General features: G+C 21.0%; 1 protein-coding gene across 2 annotated transcripts; it reads right to left on the minus strand.

Annotated features, from left to right (window-relative positions):
• Window positions 1-1,776: 1,776 nt before the first annotated feature.
• LOC128951736 (uncharacterized) lies at window positions 1,777-13,111 on the minus strand. 2 transcript variants are annotated; one of them, XM_054297002.1, is made up of 7 exons: window positions 13,013-13,111; window positions 3,468-3,913; window positions 3,057-3,173; window positions 2,792-2,938; window positions 2,601-2,683; window positions 2,078-2,316; window positions 1,777-1,921 (listed from the first exon to the last, which is right to left on the minus strand). In XM_054297002.1, exons 2-7 carry the CDS (start codon window positions 3,654-3,656, stop codon window positions 1,806-1,808), a joined length of 891 nt encoding a protein of 296 aa, XP_054152977.1. In that variant the 5' UTR covers window positions 3,657-3,913; window positions 13,013-13,111; the 3' UTR covers window positions 1,777-1,805. The 2 variants fall into 2 exon arrangements, with proteins under 2 accessions (XP_054152977.1, XP_054152976.1); XM_054297001.1 differs by lacking the exon at window positions 13,013-13,111 and adding an exon at window positions 4,008-4,210.
• Between the last annotated feature and the right edge of the window lie 1,705 nt (window positions 13,112-14,816).

The following is a 14,816-nucleotide window of genomic DNA, read 5'->3' on the forward strand; positions in this document are numbered from 1 at the left end:
AAAATGACTACAAACTATATAAAAATTTTAATATTGTCACATATTTTCAAGTAAAACAATTTTTAAAAAATTGTATTTATTTAATATTTTCGTTTATTTTGTATTTAGCAAACTATTTTTTCTTTGTTAAATAATGTTTTAATTAAWTTATATGCAAATTGCTTAAAATAAAACAATTTATAATAATTGAATACAATTAGTGCCTACACTATAGATTACACATTACTAAGTTATGTAGTAAAATAAATATAAATTGTACAAATTAATTGTATTATAATAATAATATATAAGCATTTTTAAATATATATATATATATATATAATGATTGAACAAATATGAATAACTAAATATAACCACAAAAAACATATATAATAATGATGACGATAAATGGTAAAGTATTTTTGATGAAATAAATGTTTACATACTATTTAGATATTTATAAATATAATTGTCAATAATATTATAATGTATTGACCATTAATGCATTATTTATTTTATTTATTCAATATTATATTTTTATGAATGAATCTATAATAAAAGTGGTATATTAAGTATGAATATATAACGGTACTGTACGTAATATGATGTATTAATAGTAAATTAATGTTTTGTAATTATTTTTAGTAAAATAATATTAATTTGTAAAGTTTATTTAATTAAACTTAATTTTTATTAAAGTAAGATTAATTTTGATTAGAATTACAATATACTGTATTTGTGTTATATGTATATATAAATATTCATGAATATAAAATTACCAAAGGGTTATATATGCCATTACACACACACACACACACACTCACTCACTCACTCACTCACTCACTCACTCACACAAACACACATAAAATCTAAGTAATTTAGACGCTTAAGAGCTAACACTTCAAACACATGTTTTAGTGAAAGAATTTCCAGAAATAAATCTTATATTTTATTTATCGATTTTTGTTGTCATATGAATTGTTTGGTTGCAAATATCAATACTCAGTTAGTATACGAGTGATGATAAAGTATTGACTTTGGCTTTTAGTGCAAACATGCAGTCAATAAAGTTTTTACGCGGATTATATCAATAAAGATATTTGAAAAATATGTACAATTTTGATGGTATAGTACAGTAGTGTAGTAGTAGTAGTAGTACTGTACTATGTTTTGGAAACTACAGTATATATTATATTTTTTATATATCATATCATATAATATATATTATATATAATGTAATGGGAAATAGTTGGACCAAAAATATGATGCTTTTTATTGACAAATTACATAATAGACTCAAAAAGTACTTTAAAGCTTATAAGAGAAAAAAAAAGAAGTTTTTCTTACTTTACAATACAATACATATAATTATATTCCTATTGAATGTTCAATGGTTTAAATAAATATTATCTATTGAGCAAAAAATCTTTTTTGTTGGTTTGTATATAAAATACTTGATAGATATTTATTTTGATGAAACAAAAATACAAATTAATAATTATTTTTTTAATAAGCAGTTTATTATTTGACAGTTAAATATATTCTTATTTATTTTATAGATAATAAGTTTGCAGTTTTTATATAATAATAATAATGATAATAACAAATAACTTTAAATTACAATATACATTAATAATATATTACTACAAATAATAATAATAATAACTAGAATTTAATAATTTTTTGTGTGATATACTGTACTTCACATTAAATTAATAATTATATATTTTTTTAAAATTATTTTTTTTGTTTAGTAATAAATCAGTTTAAAAGAGAGTTAAAATTATTTTTGTTGTTGAATGTTTTTTTTAAATATATATATTTTTTCAATGATAAATATTATTGATATTATCGACAACTCTAGCGTATGGTTTGTCTCTATAGAGGAGCCCTTTATTGTTATGACGAGAGGATAACTTAAAAGTCGATTTCTGATCCCAGCCTATAATATAGAGTAATAGGAGATATAATAATAAGTCAATTAAATTCAATATTTAGTTTAGTTTTTAGTGTCTTTTATATATATAATAAAAATTATATTATATATCAAATGACAGATTTATTATTATTTTTGTTTTTTCCTATAATAAAGACCTACAATGACTGAGATCTGAATGATTTTCTCCGTTCATATTATAAGGCAAACAATCGCTATTAGAAAAGCCATTTGTTGTTGTCGTCGTGTTGTTGTTGCTGTTGTTGTTGTGAGGTATGACCAGATGTGATGCAGCCGTCACACCAGCACCGGTACTATCGTTAAGATGAATGTTATGGTCGTCGTCTCGGTGTGAATGGTGATGTTGATGTAGAAGCGCTTCTCCGATGCCATCATTAAGTCTTATTTTGTAAATATATATGCGTAGAAAAGCAATTGTTTGTATAATCAATTCATTGATTTTTTTATATATTATATATTTAGGTTTTTTATTTTGTGTGCAAATATATAGTGAAATCAGAGTAAATTTATTGATACAATATTTGCTACAATAAACACTGTTTCTACTCTATATATATATATATATATATATATATATATATATATATATATATATATATATATATATATATATATATATATATATATATAKATTGTGAAACAACTACTACTCTCAAAATAGTACCTCATTTTAGTGATTGGCTTCTTATCGATGTTTAGTACTCCCAGTTCTCTTAGTTGCTGTTGGCGTATGTCATCGTAATAATCCTTTAGATAAATATTTTTAATTAAATTTAATTAATTAAAACACTTTTTAAAAAAATTATATACAATATATACGGTATATTAATATTTTAATATTTTAAGACAACAAACCGGTACTAGAAATCGTTTGACTTCTTGAAGAGCGTTTCCCATTCGTACGTAAGCTTCAGGTGCCGGTGCAAAGGTGGTGACCTCAACGTGAAGATCTTCATTTAAATGGTTATATTTTGGATCTCCTGTTTTTCGCAAATCTTCTTCCTGAAGAAGAATATTTATTTTGTTTGTTTGTTTCCGAGACATTTGTATCGAGAATTTTATAATCATTATAATAACAAATGATTTTTGAAATTATATAATGATTTTTTTAGTGCCTAACCTTTTGTTTGTCTCTCATGGATCCTCTGCCAAGTATTGCCATTTTAGTTTGTGTCTGATCCTGGAGCCACTTCAGGGAATTCCCTTTGGGACCCAATAGTTTGCCCACAAAATTAAACTATAATTAAAAGCAAGAATTACAATGTGTGGTGTAATATCTCTTATACACTGTATATACAGTATTGATATGATGTGAGTTAGTGAGTGTGTGTGTGTGTGTGTAATGATATATATATATATAATAAATGAGTTTTTGGTAGATTCTTATGAGATAGGGCTGTCCATAGAGATAGACATATTGCACTAATAAATAGCACATAAGTGTGTATATAGATTAGTACTTGTATTAGATAATATGAATCATATATACTATTAAAAAAAACTATCATTGAATGATAATAATAAATCATACATTGGGATGGTCGTTTACGGGCACCATTACTTTGACCTGTAGTCTCACTGGCTTTCCTTTATGTACATCAAGTATTATGGGTCCAGTAGTCGATTGTGTAGTTGACACACCATTTCCATCATAAAAGGATGTATTAATTAAATCGTGATTGTCTTTGGGACTATTGCTCTCAGAGGACTCGTGAGGCATATCTTTTTAGTTTATTTTATTTGTTTTGTTTTTTTGTTGTATTGTTTTGTTGTCAGATCTTTGAACACACAACTGATCTTTTCCAGTGATTATCTCATCGACACTCACTTTACAATCGATTTCAATGGTATATATATTTTTGTTGTTGTCGTTCGTCTTCTTCCTCTTCTTCTACTTCTTCGTTAACTATATATATAAACTGATTTTTGTCTTATTTTTCCAGTTTGTGTTGACTTTCTTTCTCTCTTTCTTTCTCTCTGTTCAATAGTAAAGACAACAAAACATAATTAACACAACTATTGACTCCGGTTTTCAGTTATATACATATATATAATATAATAAAAGACAAACTCTTCTTTTCTTTAGTGAATTAAGTTCAAGACTTAGAGATTCAAAGACTTAAGACACCATTTCTGTCGATTTTTAATTAAATTAAAACTACTGCACACATGTATGTGACTATCAATTTTGACAAAAACACAAACTAAACTAAACTATTGGTTTCATTTAACAAACTACTGTATTATCATTATATTGATATAACTTAAACATTACTTACTATACTGTATATACAATATATATATATATTATACAAACAACTATATCTTAAACTAAATTAACTCAGTATTGAATTATTTCAACAAAATAATAAATTGTATATACTATTAATAATAATGTTATAAAACATATGTATTTTGAAACACATAAAAAATAATCAAACCGTGTATTCTCTGCTTAAAATAAAGTTCATAATTTAATTATAATTTTTTTGTTGAAAAAATCTAATTATAACTGAATATTTAAATAACAAGTCATTCATGTCATTCATATATAATTTTCACGATTTATTTAGTAAGTAATCAAATGAATAGTTAGTTTGTATTTTATTAAAAACTCATCGTTAATCCGATAAAATTGCTGGGAGTGAGACAACAAATAAATACTACTATTATATAAATTTATATTTTACTAGTTTACTACTAATTAGTTTATTTGTTATATATATATATATATATTTACTAATTAAATTCACAACTGATAATTAGCTGTTAATCATTGTTACTAAAATGTATGGAAACATTTGTATTTTTACTTTATATATTAATTACACATCAAATTCTATATCAAATTGCAAGTAATATACAATATATCAATAAAATGATAATTTTATTTTATACTGTATATAGTATTACTATAAAGTTTGATAATTTATTAATAATATTATTAGAATTTTCGCAACAAAATATTCAAAAACAAAAATAGTCTAATAATTTAAATAAAGTTTAATAAATAAAATTTTAAATAAAATTTCAATGAATTTCAATAAATATTAATATTAGATACAGTATATATAACATTATATAGATAATTGAAAAAATTTGTAATTATAATGTAATAATAACAAAATATACATAAAATTATTCAAAATTTAATATACAAATAATGTATTATACAGTATATAAAGCCAATTGTAATAAAAAAACAGGATTTGATTTTCTACTACAGTATTGTCTATTTTGCATATAATAATTATTTTTTGTTTTCATATAAATCCCTTTACATTTCAATGATAATAAGGTAACAAAACAATTGCTATTTAAATCAATACTACTGTCAATATACTAAACTAAAAGTATATAAATTTTAAATTGTATATCAAATAATGTTTGTAAATTATAATTAGATTCTGTAATAAAAATATTTTATACCTATTAAAAAATTTTTATATCATGCAGTAACTAATATTAAATATAAAAATATTTTTTTATTTATCTATTTATCTATTTATTACAGTATATACAAGTAATATTACACTAAAATATTGAATTAAATTATTTATTTGTATTGATGATTATAATGATGATTATACTGTACAATCAGATAAACTTTTGAATTATTATTACTATGTTATTATAATTATTATAATAAAAATATTATGTTGTTAACATTACTAATACTGTATTTGTATTATATATTTATAACTAAAATAATCACTACCAGAATTTTTCAATATTTATTTTTCAAATGTATTTTTGATTACACATTCAAAAATCGTTTATTTAATCTACATATTAAATATTGGAAAAGAAATTAATGATTTGAATTCACATTTTAATTAAATATATTTTTGTTATCCACACACACACACACACACACACACACATAGCGTTTAAGTAAATAATCTTTAAGATATTTAATAATAATAATAACAAAAAAAAGTTATTTTCGTGTTCAACAAATTTTAACAGTAAATTTATAAACAAAATTTTTCTGCATATTATTATTATTATTATACATTCATATGCAACATAAAAATTGTTTATATTAACAAACACTTTACGGGATACTGGAAATACTGTACATAGTTTATACCGCTCTATACAAATAATAAACATATGATATATTGGACAATATATCAGTACAACTACTGTATATTATTTATTATTATTATTAAAAATATTAATATGAAAAATTTATTATGAAAAATTTATGGGCCCATTTGGCTATAATTCATATCACTTTATATATATATTTATAATCGCTGTCATGGCAATGTTAATATTAGCTAAATAGGTTTAATTTGAAATAATTTTAATTATTCTCTATTATATAATATTACAAAATATAATTATATAGAATAACTTTATTATAGCAACAAAAAAATATTCAATTATTAAATCACCTAAAAAAATAAATGCTTATATAATTATTGATTTGCTATAAAAAATTAATGTTTTCAATTTTGACAATTTATAAGATAGAGAATTTATATCATTTATATATCTATAATATTATATAATATATGTCATAAATATATATCACATATCCATATGTATGTATGTTTTTTATAAAAGCAAACACAAAAAATAAATAAATATAAAATAAATAAATATAATAAATGGTTAGCCAGTTATATATACTGTATAATATTATAATAGATTGAGTGTATAAATAAGTAATTTATTTGTTATACTTTTTTTTATTCAAACTTATTCTGTACCAAACATACATACCTTATCTATTTATGTACACATTATATTGTGATACATACAGTACTGTATATAATATCCAATTCAACCATTCATTATATTTATGATATTACTCTGCAGACTATTATAATAGTTATTATTATTAAATAATTTGAAAATATAAATACAATATAATACTGTGGGTACAATATATATATATACTATATATATATATATACAGTAAAGTAAATTATTATATATGATATTAGTGTTTAAAATTATTTGAATTTTATTCATTTATTCAGTTAAGCTTAATTTATTGAATTTTTCAAAATTATTTTTTAAAAAATTATTTATATTTTATCATAATCAAATATATAAGCATAATGTTATTTTTTTACATAAATACTATAATCATAAATTATACATAACATTACCTACAAACAAAACAAACAAACAAAACAAATTGTAAATTACATTTAGTCGAAATAATTGATGTAAAAATATTATTAATATATATTTTCTAATTTGAATAGTTTTTGGACCTCTCTCTCTCTCTCTCTCTCTCTCTCTCTCTCAAAACATATTATCAATAGTAATACTGTTTATACTAATACATCATCAGTACTGATGCCATGTGTCTTATATTTATACATCACCGGCTTCTCCATTGAAGCCAATCCTTTATTGGTGTCTCAAAAGATTTGCTTCAATACATGAAAAAGCTAACGTTTATACATACAGTCACACACACACACACAGAGAAAGAGAGAGAGAGAGAGAGAGAGAGAGAGAGAGAGAGAGAGAGAGAGAGAGAGAGAGAGAGAGAGAGAGAGAGAGAGAGATAGTAAGGTATAAACCTTTAAAAACAATATGAATGAGTGAGAAAACGTGTATTCTTGAGGTAATGTTATGTGAAAATTAATAAAAAACAGACACTTTTACAGCCGCTATATTGTGTGAAAGCCATTTACTACACTACACTACACATTGTTTTTGACATTTGTATTAATAGGTTTAATATAATATATAAAAATCACAACTATTTTTCTTGTTGTTGTCGTCGCTGTTATTATTGTTAACTTATAAAAACAATAGAAAATAGTGTTAGCTTTTATTTTGATAAAAACGTGTTAAAAGCATACCATATATATATATTAATATATTGTTTGTGTCATATATTTAATAAAAAATTACATACAATTTTATGCTATGTATTAGCAAAATGATAGTTTATATATGTTATGAATTGAAATCGCAAAAAAATGAATTCACGATAAATTGCATTCACTTATATTCTCTACTATATAATAAAATATAATATAATATACAGTATATATAATATTAAAAAAATGTTTATAGTATTGTGAGATCGTTAGCTACATTAATAGCCAAAAATACATTACAGTATATAATACTAATAAATGTATTAATATATATTTTTTTACAATTTATGCTAACTATTCCGTACACGCATTGAGAAAAATGCAAACAATTAAAAGCATGAAAAAGCATATTAAATATTAAGAGAGAGAGAGAAAAAAAAAATAAAAATGCCATATATTTTATTAAAAAATATTTTGGTCTTAAAAATATGTTTATAGCTTTTAAATTGAATTATTCAAAAAATAAATAAAAATTAAATAAATGAGATATAATAAATGTGCATATTAAATATTAATAATAATAATAATAAAACTGTACATTTAATGTTTTTATAATGTGCTTTGAATATACTGRATTATATTGTAGAATCTCTAAACTATTATAACATTTAATTTGTCAAAATATAAATATATCATATTATTAATTTAATTTAAGTCATAAATAGTTATGATGATGATTGACTTATTCTTAATTAAATTTATTACTTATTAGTAAACAGTATTTAATATCATTAATATAATATAATGCCAATTGCATTATATAATAAAAATATATACCGTATATATTTATATATAAATATCGTGTAACCAATTTCTATAACAATTAAATACAATAAACATACTTTACTACATGTAATAATAAATAAAATTAATTTTATTAAACAGTATATGCGTACATACTTTATTTTAATTAAATTTATTGCAAATTAACTATTTTCTAAAAATATTACTATAACTAGCTTTTATAATAATGTAGATTAAAAAATTATAAATTATTATCACAAATATCTTTATATCAAAAAAATGATAATATTAGATATTAATAAAATTGCAAAAATTAACAAAAYAATATTATTATTGATAAACACGTAATATACAATATATATATATGCAAAAAAAACCAAGTAAATTAAATATCTACATAAATTAAGCTTGATAATTAATCAAACACACACACACACACACACACACACACATACATACAAACACAGATAGAAATGTCACCAAATAAACATTTAGTGTCACAAATTGCAAAAACAGATTATTTATATATATTTATATATTAATATCGTTAAAATCAAGAGATCATTAAGTTTTTTTTGTGTCCACACATTATTAAAGGTACGATATTTACAATAGACGCACACACACACACATATATATATATATATATATATATATATATATACAATGCTATTGATATTCAGACAATAAACATGTAGCTTATGGCAATATATATATATACATTTATGTAATGATAAAATGATATTAAACTTATGTCAAACCATATGCCGGCACCGATATTAAACATTTCGTGTGCGACCAATGCTTATAGTCATGCAATCGATCACTAAAAAAGCTTAACATTAAATTCAAAGCCATTAGTGCTGTTGTTGTTATACTACAGTAGTATATAGTCAGTCATAAGTGTATATTGTATTAGTGTTGCCAAACAAAATATATATAGTATATAATATATAAAAAAAATTATATTATTCAAATGTTTATAACTTATTATGATATATTATAAACTTATCATGTACATATTATTATTATTATAATGTATTATTATATTTATATATCACATTTTTTTCTCTTGTAATTTATATAAGACTATATTTATACAGTGTATTATCAAATGATGGGAGAATATATGTGTAGAAAACTTGGTGCTGTCTATCTATCTATTATATGATACGGTATATATATATATATATATATATATATATATATATATAGAGAGAGAGAGAGAGAGAGAGAGAGAGCACCGGCATAAAAAGACAGAGTACTCCGGTATTAATGATGGTTTTTTATAGTTAACATAATGTTCAGCACAATTACTCTTTTGAGTAGTAATAGTAATAGTACTAACTGAGTGAGAGTACTATACATGAAACTAAAAATTAAAGGAAAAGATAGATAAGATTGAACAAAAAATAATAGGTGACTATAGTTTTTTTATATATAGCAATAAAACAACACAAAAACGGTGGCTCCCGAAACAGTGGCCGAAGCCGAGAGCGTGATCGGGACTACCCTCACGAATAGATATTTAGTCAGTCAGTGAGTGAGTACCTCAACACTACTATATACTGTATAAGCACTTATTGTTGATTATTATTATTTATTATATATGCAATTTCTATGCCCTATTATATCAATATTTCATAAGAGGCACTGTTGTGTGTATGTATGTGTGTTATGTTATACATAATAAGCAATGAAAAGCAATAAAACGCTTTTTTCTTATTATTATTATTTTTCTCCCTAAATATGAGAGAGACTATGAAAACATAATATCTTTTTTTTAAGAGTAAGAAAACTAAAACATGACTGCAATTAATTTTTTGATAACAAACATAAAGTAATGAAAAATTATTTTTTTTCGCTGTTGATATAATGTAGAACTACACAATGTATACGATAAACACTTGATAAAAATTTATATCAAAATATTATATATCAATATTTTCTAGATTTATAGAAATATATCTACTATATTTCTTTTTATTAATTAGTTTACTATAAAAAGTAATAAATATATTATTATTATTATTTTATATATATATACTATATATATGTTTGTGTGTTTAGTACTAKTATAGAGAATACATACATTCCTGTTTGTCATATATGTCAGGGAAACCGATAATTGGGATAAAAATATATATGATTTTGAAAGAAATTTATAGTATATATATATATATATTTATATATAAGTTATATTGAATTAATGGCTGAGTAAATGTGTCAAATATCTCATCATTTATTTTTTATATTATTATTATTATTATTATTTGCTCCCATAAGTCATCTATTGAGTCAATACCGGATTTTTCATTGTAAACACATTGTATGAGAATATTATTTCTTCAAAAAATTAATTAAATTTTTTTGAAAGTAAGAATATTCTTATTGAATATCTTAAAGTGAATATTATTGGAAATTTCAAAATATTTATTTATTATTTTCATTATTATTATTATTAAAATCATATATTGCCTTATTTAGAGTTACCACCTTATTATTCATTAAAAATTTTAATTAAAAATAATAATAATAATAATAAAATAAACTAAACTAAACTAAAACCTAAATTAAAATATTGAAAATACCAAAAAAATAAGTAAAAATAAAAACAACAAAAACAACTTTAAAGCCTTGAGGGCAATGAATTTGATCTGTATTTTTGATTATAGCTTAGAAAATAAATTTATAATGCATTATATATATATATATAAATATCTTATATAGCAAACCCATATTTGTCTGTTTTTAGCATAAATATTATACATTTCCAAATCAATTGCAAATAACTTAATGAAATCATTTTATACGTGCCTTATATTGTTTGATAATGAATACATAGATACTGTATTATTATTATTATTACAATATGTACTCTATTTGTATTTACATTGTATTTGTAATGAACAACAAACAAACAATCAAAAGCAACAAAAAAATTAAATAAATGAATTAAATGAAAATGAAAGAGTTGTTAGTATTGTTAATAATATTAATAATAAATTGTATATAATATATACAGTAAATTAATATATATATATTGTTTTTAGAGAGTGAATTGCAAATGCAATAAACAAATGAATAGCAGAAAATATGATAATTAGATAATTTGAAGTTCACTTAACTTTTTTTTTATTATAATATTTTGTAGACACACACACATTGTGTTACTAAATTGTTTGCTAATTTGACTTTTATGTTAACACAGTTTATAAATGATTGTTCAGATTTAGGTCTCGAAGTACTGAATTTATCCAAAAAGGTTAGTAATTATTATTATTTTGTAGAGAGAGAGAGAGAGAGAGAGAGAGAGAGAGAGAGAGAGAGAGAGATGCTTATTATATTTGTAGAGACGATTCATTTAAACAAAGATTATTTTTATTATCATAATTTAGGCCTACTTTAGGCCTGAATTTTATACAACAAAATTGTGATCTCTAAGGTCAGTCTGCCTACTCTAATGGTATTACTAGTTTCTGATTAATAATAACCTACTTATATATATACACACAGTATGTTATAACTTTATTATTAGTATTTTATTTCAATATCTACAATATATGTACAGTACTGTTAAATATTTTTTTCTATTTATTACATTATTTTTTACGGTAGTAATTATGTTTATATTAATAAACAGTACTATAAAAAATCATTTTATTGAAAAATTTAGTGCTGTGTCAATGGATATAAAAACTAAGAGATGTATCTAAAAATAGTTATATTATATAACTTTTATTTATATATATATATAAACATTCAAATAATACAAAAGTTTATTTTTATTAAATCATGTTAAGTGTATAACTATATATATATATATATATATATATATATATATAATAAATTAATAAAGTTGTCAAAAAAATTATTTAACACATTGTATTTTTTATTGAAACACTAATATTTAATAATAACTTATTATATGAAACACAATACAATATAATATAATAATTAGATTACATGTTGGGAGGGCTTTACTAAACAATATTTAATTTAATATAAATATATCAAAGTAAATATAGTACATGTAAATTATTTTATATATAATAAATGCTTTAATCATCAAAAATCTAATAAAATAATATCTAATATCTAAAATTACACCACAAAAAAAATTAAATAAAAAATTATAATACTGTATTATGAAATAATATCAATATAAATGTAAGAATTTAATTGAATAATTTAATTAAATTTTATAAAATATTAAATTTATCAAATATTAATAAATTAAAAAATAAAATAAAATAAAAATACAATTTGTAATATAATACACATATTTATAAATATACTTTATATGCTATAAAATTTCATGCAACAACTTAGTTATTATTGAACTATAATAAAGTGTTATAATTACAATAATTATTAATACATAAATTGTTATAAATAACAATTTATTTTGATAAACAAAAAAAAACTAAATAAAAACTAAAATAAAAACTAATTAATAGTGTATAACATCACTTACCCAATGAATTTAGTAGTAATAGTAGTAGTAGTAGTGATGGCAAACAGTTTTGTCAAACAATTTATGAGCTCTTCAGCTCTTCAGATCTTCTGCTTCTTCCACTTCTTAGTGATGGTTCAGAAAGACTTACAAGAGTTTTAATATATTAAATAAAATATACACCAAAAAAATCGTTTATTATTTTGAAATAAGGATTTTCAGTGATTTTCAGTGATTAACAACAATAACTAATTGTATGAATGATATGATTCACGAAATCGTGACATTCCTCGCCTGTCTTCGTAACTGACAATCACTACGAATATACCGATCGTTTTAATACCTGTTTTATATATATATATATACAGTATATTCAGTATATATAAGACACTTATAGTTATATAAGTTATACTCTACTAACTAAACTAAAGAGAGAGAGAAAAATACTGTATATAAATATATTAGAGATTGAAAGAGATGTCGAGTCTAACTACTGGCCTCATGTCTGGGCAGACGCAGGCGCGCGACCCATACCTAACCCATACAATACTATTCTCTACTGTATGTCATAGAGTCTATGATATAACAAATACAGGTTTGTTCACGAATTTTTACAAGAATTTTATTGTTTATTATTCAATCAATAAATTATTGGTAAAAAAATAATCTTTAAAATAAGTTTTCAATAACTAATTATATGATTTATTCAATATTTTTTTTATTTTTGTTATATTTATTTAATGTTATTTAATAATAATTTAAATATAATTACTTTTTATGCTATGCTTATATATATATATATATATATATATATATATATATATATATATATATATATATATATACTGTATTTAGTAATAATGCTATTATAAAATTATAATATATTAGCTAATTTACAAATTTACTTGAATTACTAAAAATATTAGTAAAAATAAAAATAATATTTATTTTAATTACTACATTGCATTATTTGTTTCAATTATCATTTGTATTTATATGAAAAATTAATTTGTTAAATATGCCGTAAAATGTATTATTATTTTCTAATATTTATTTATAAGTAATAATATTTATATGCAAAATAAAACAATTAATTTATATTGTATTTCATTTAATATTATAGTGTTTAATATAAAAATTTTATTATCATAATAATAATTAAAATAAAATTACCAACTAATAAAAATTAGATTATATAGTTTTAGTAATATAACAAATGTTTACATAATTTTAGTTTTTTTTAATAAATACAAATCTGTTATAAATTTCTCTTACAAAATTTTTGAAAAATGTGAATATTATATTCAAAAAAATAAAAGTATGATTTAATTAAATTAACTCAATAAATTTAAAAAAAATAATTGTAATTTATGCCTAAATAATTAACAAAATTGAATGTAATTAGTAACAAAAATGCACAAAACACTTACTTTAATTTTTGTATTAATCAATAATCTAAACTATCAATATAATATACTGTATATAATATAATATAATTAAAATTTACTAAATATTATTATGGGGACAGTAGCTATCAAAAAAAGTGTCATAATTTTTTTTGTTAATATTTTATTTAAATAATTATGGGATTTTATAAATATAATTTGACTACAAATACAATACAAAAAAAAATGATTATACAATAGTAATATTAAATTGAGAAATATTTTCACTAATTTCCACAAAACCCAAGTTTTATTTTTTTAAAAGTATTGTCGATTTTGAGCCTTTAAAATAATATTAAATCGATCCATGTCATTTTATTGAAAAGTAAAAACTCTACTAATTTAATAAATACAATTAGATAAAATAAATATTATACAAA

The sequence above is a fragment of the Oppia nitens genome, unplaced genomic scaffold (assembly GCF_028296485.1).
Source record: "Oppia nitens isolate AA-2021 unplaced genomic scaffold, nextdenovo-longstitch-racon4-pilon3 scaffold1_pilon_pilon_pilon, whole genome shotgun sequence".
In the NCBI taxonomy this organism is placed as follows: domain Eukaryota; kingdom Metazoa; phylum Arthropoda; class Arachnida; order Sarcoptiformes; family Oppiidae; genus Oppia; species Oppia nitens.

Excerpts from the sequence above, each read along its gene's own strand:
- LOC128951736 (XM_054297002.1), bottom strand. The coding sequence starts at position 3,656 with ATGCCTCACGAGTCCTCTGAGAGCAATAGTCCCAAAGACAATCACGAT. Across the intron at positions 2,317-2,600 it reads AAGCCAATCACTAAAATGAG|ACTTAATGATGGCATCGGAG; the intron begins GTACTATTTTGA and ends TTACAAAATAAG. Across the intron at positions 1,922-2,077 it reads TCATTCAGATCTCAGTCATT|GCTGGGATCAGAAATCGACT; the intron begins GTAGGTCTTTAT and ends TCTATATTATAG.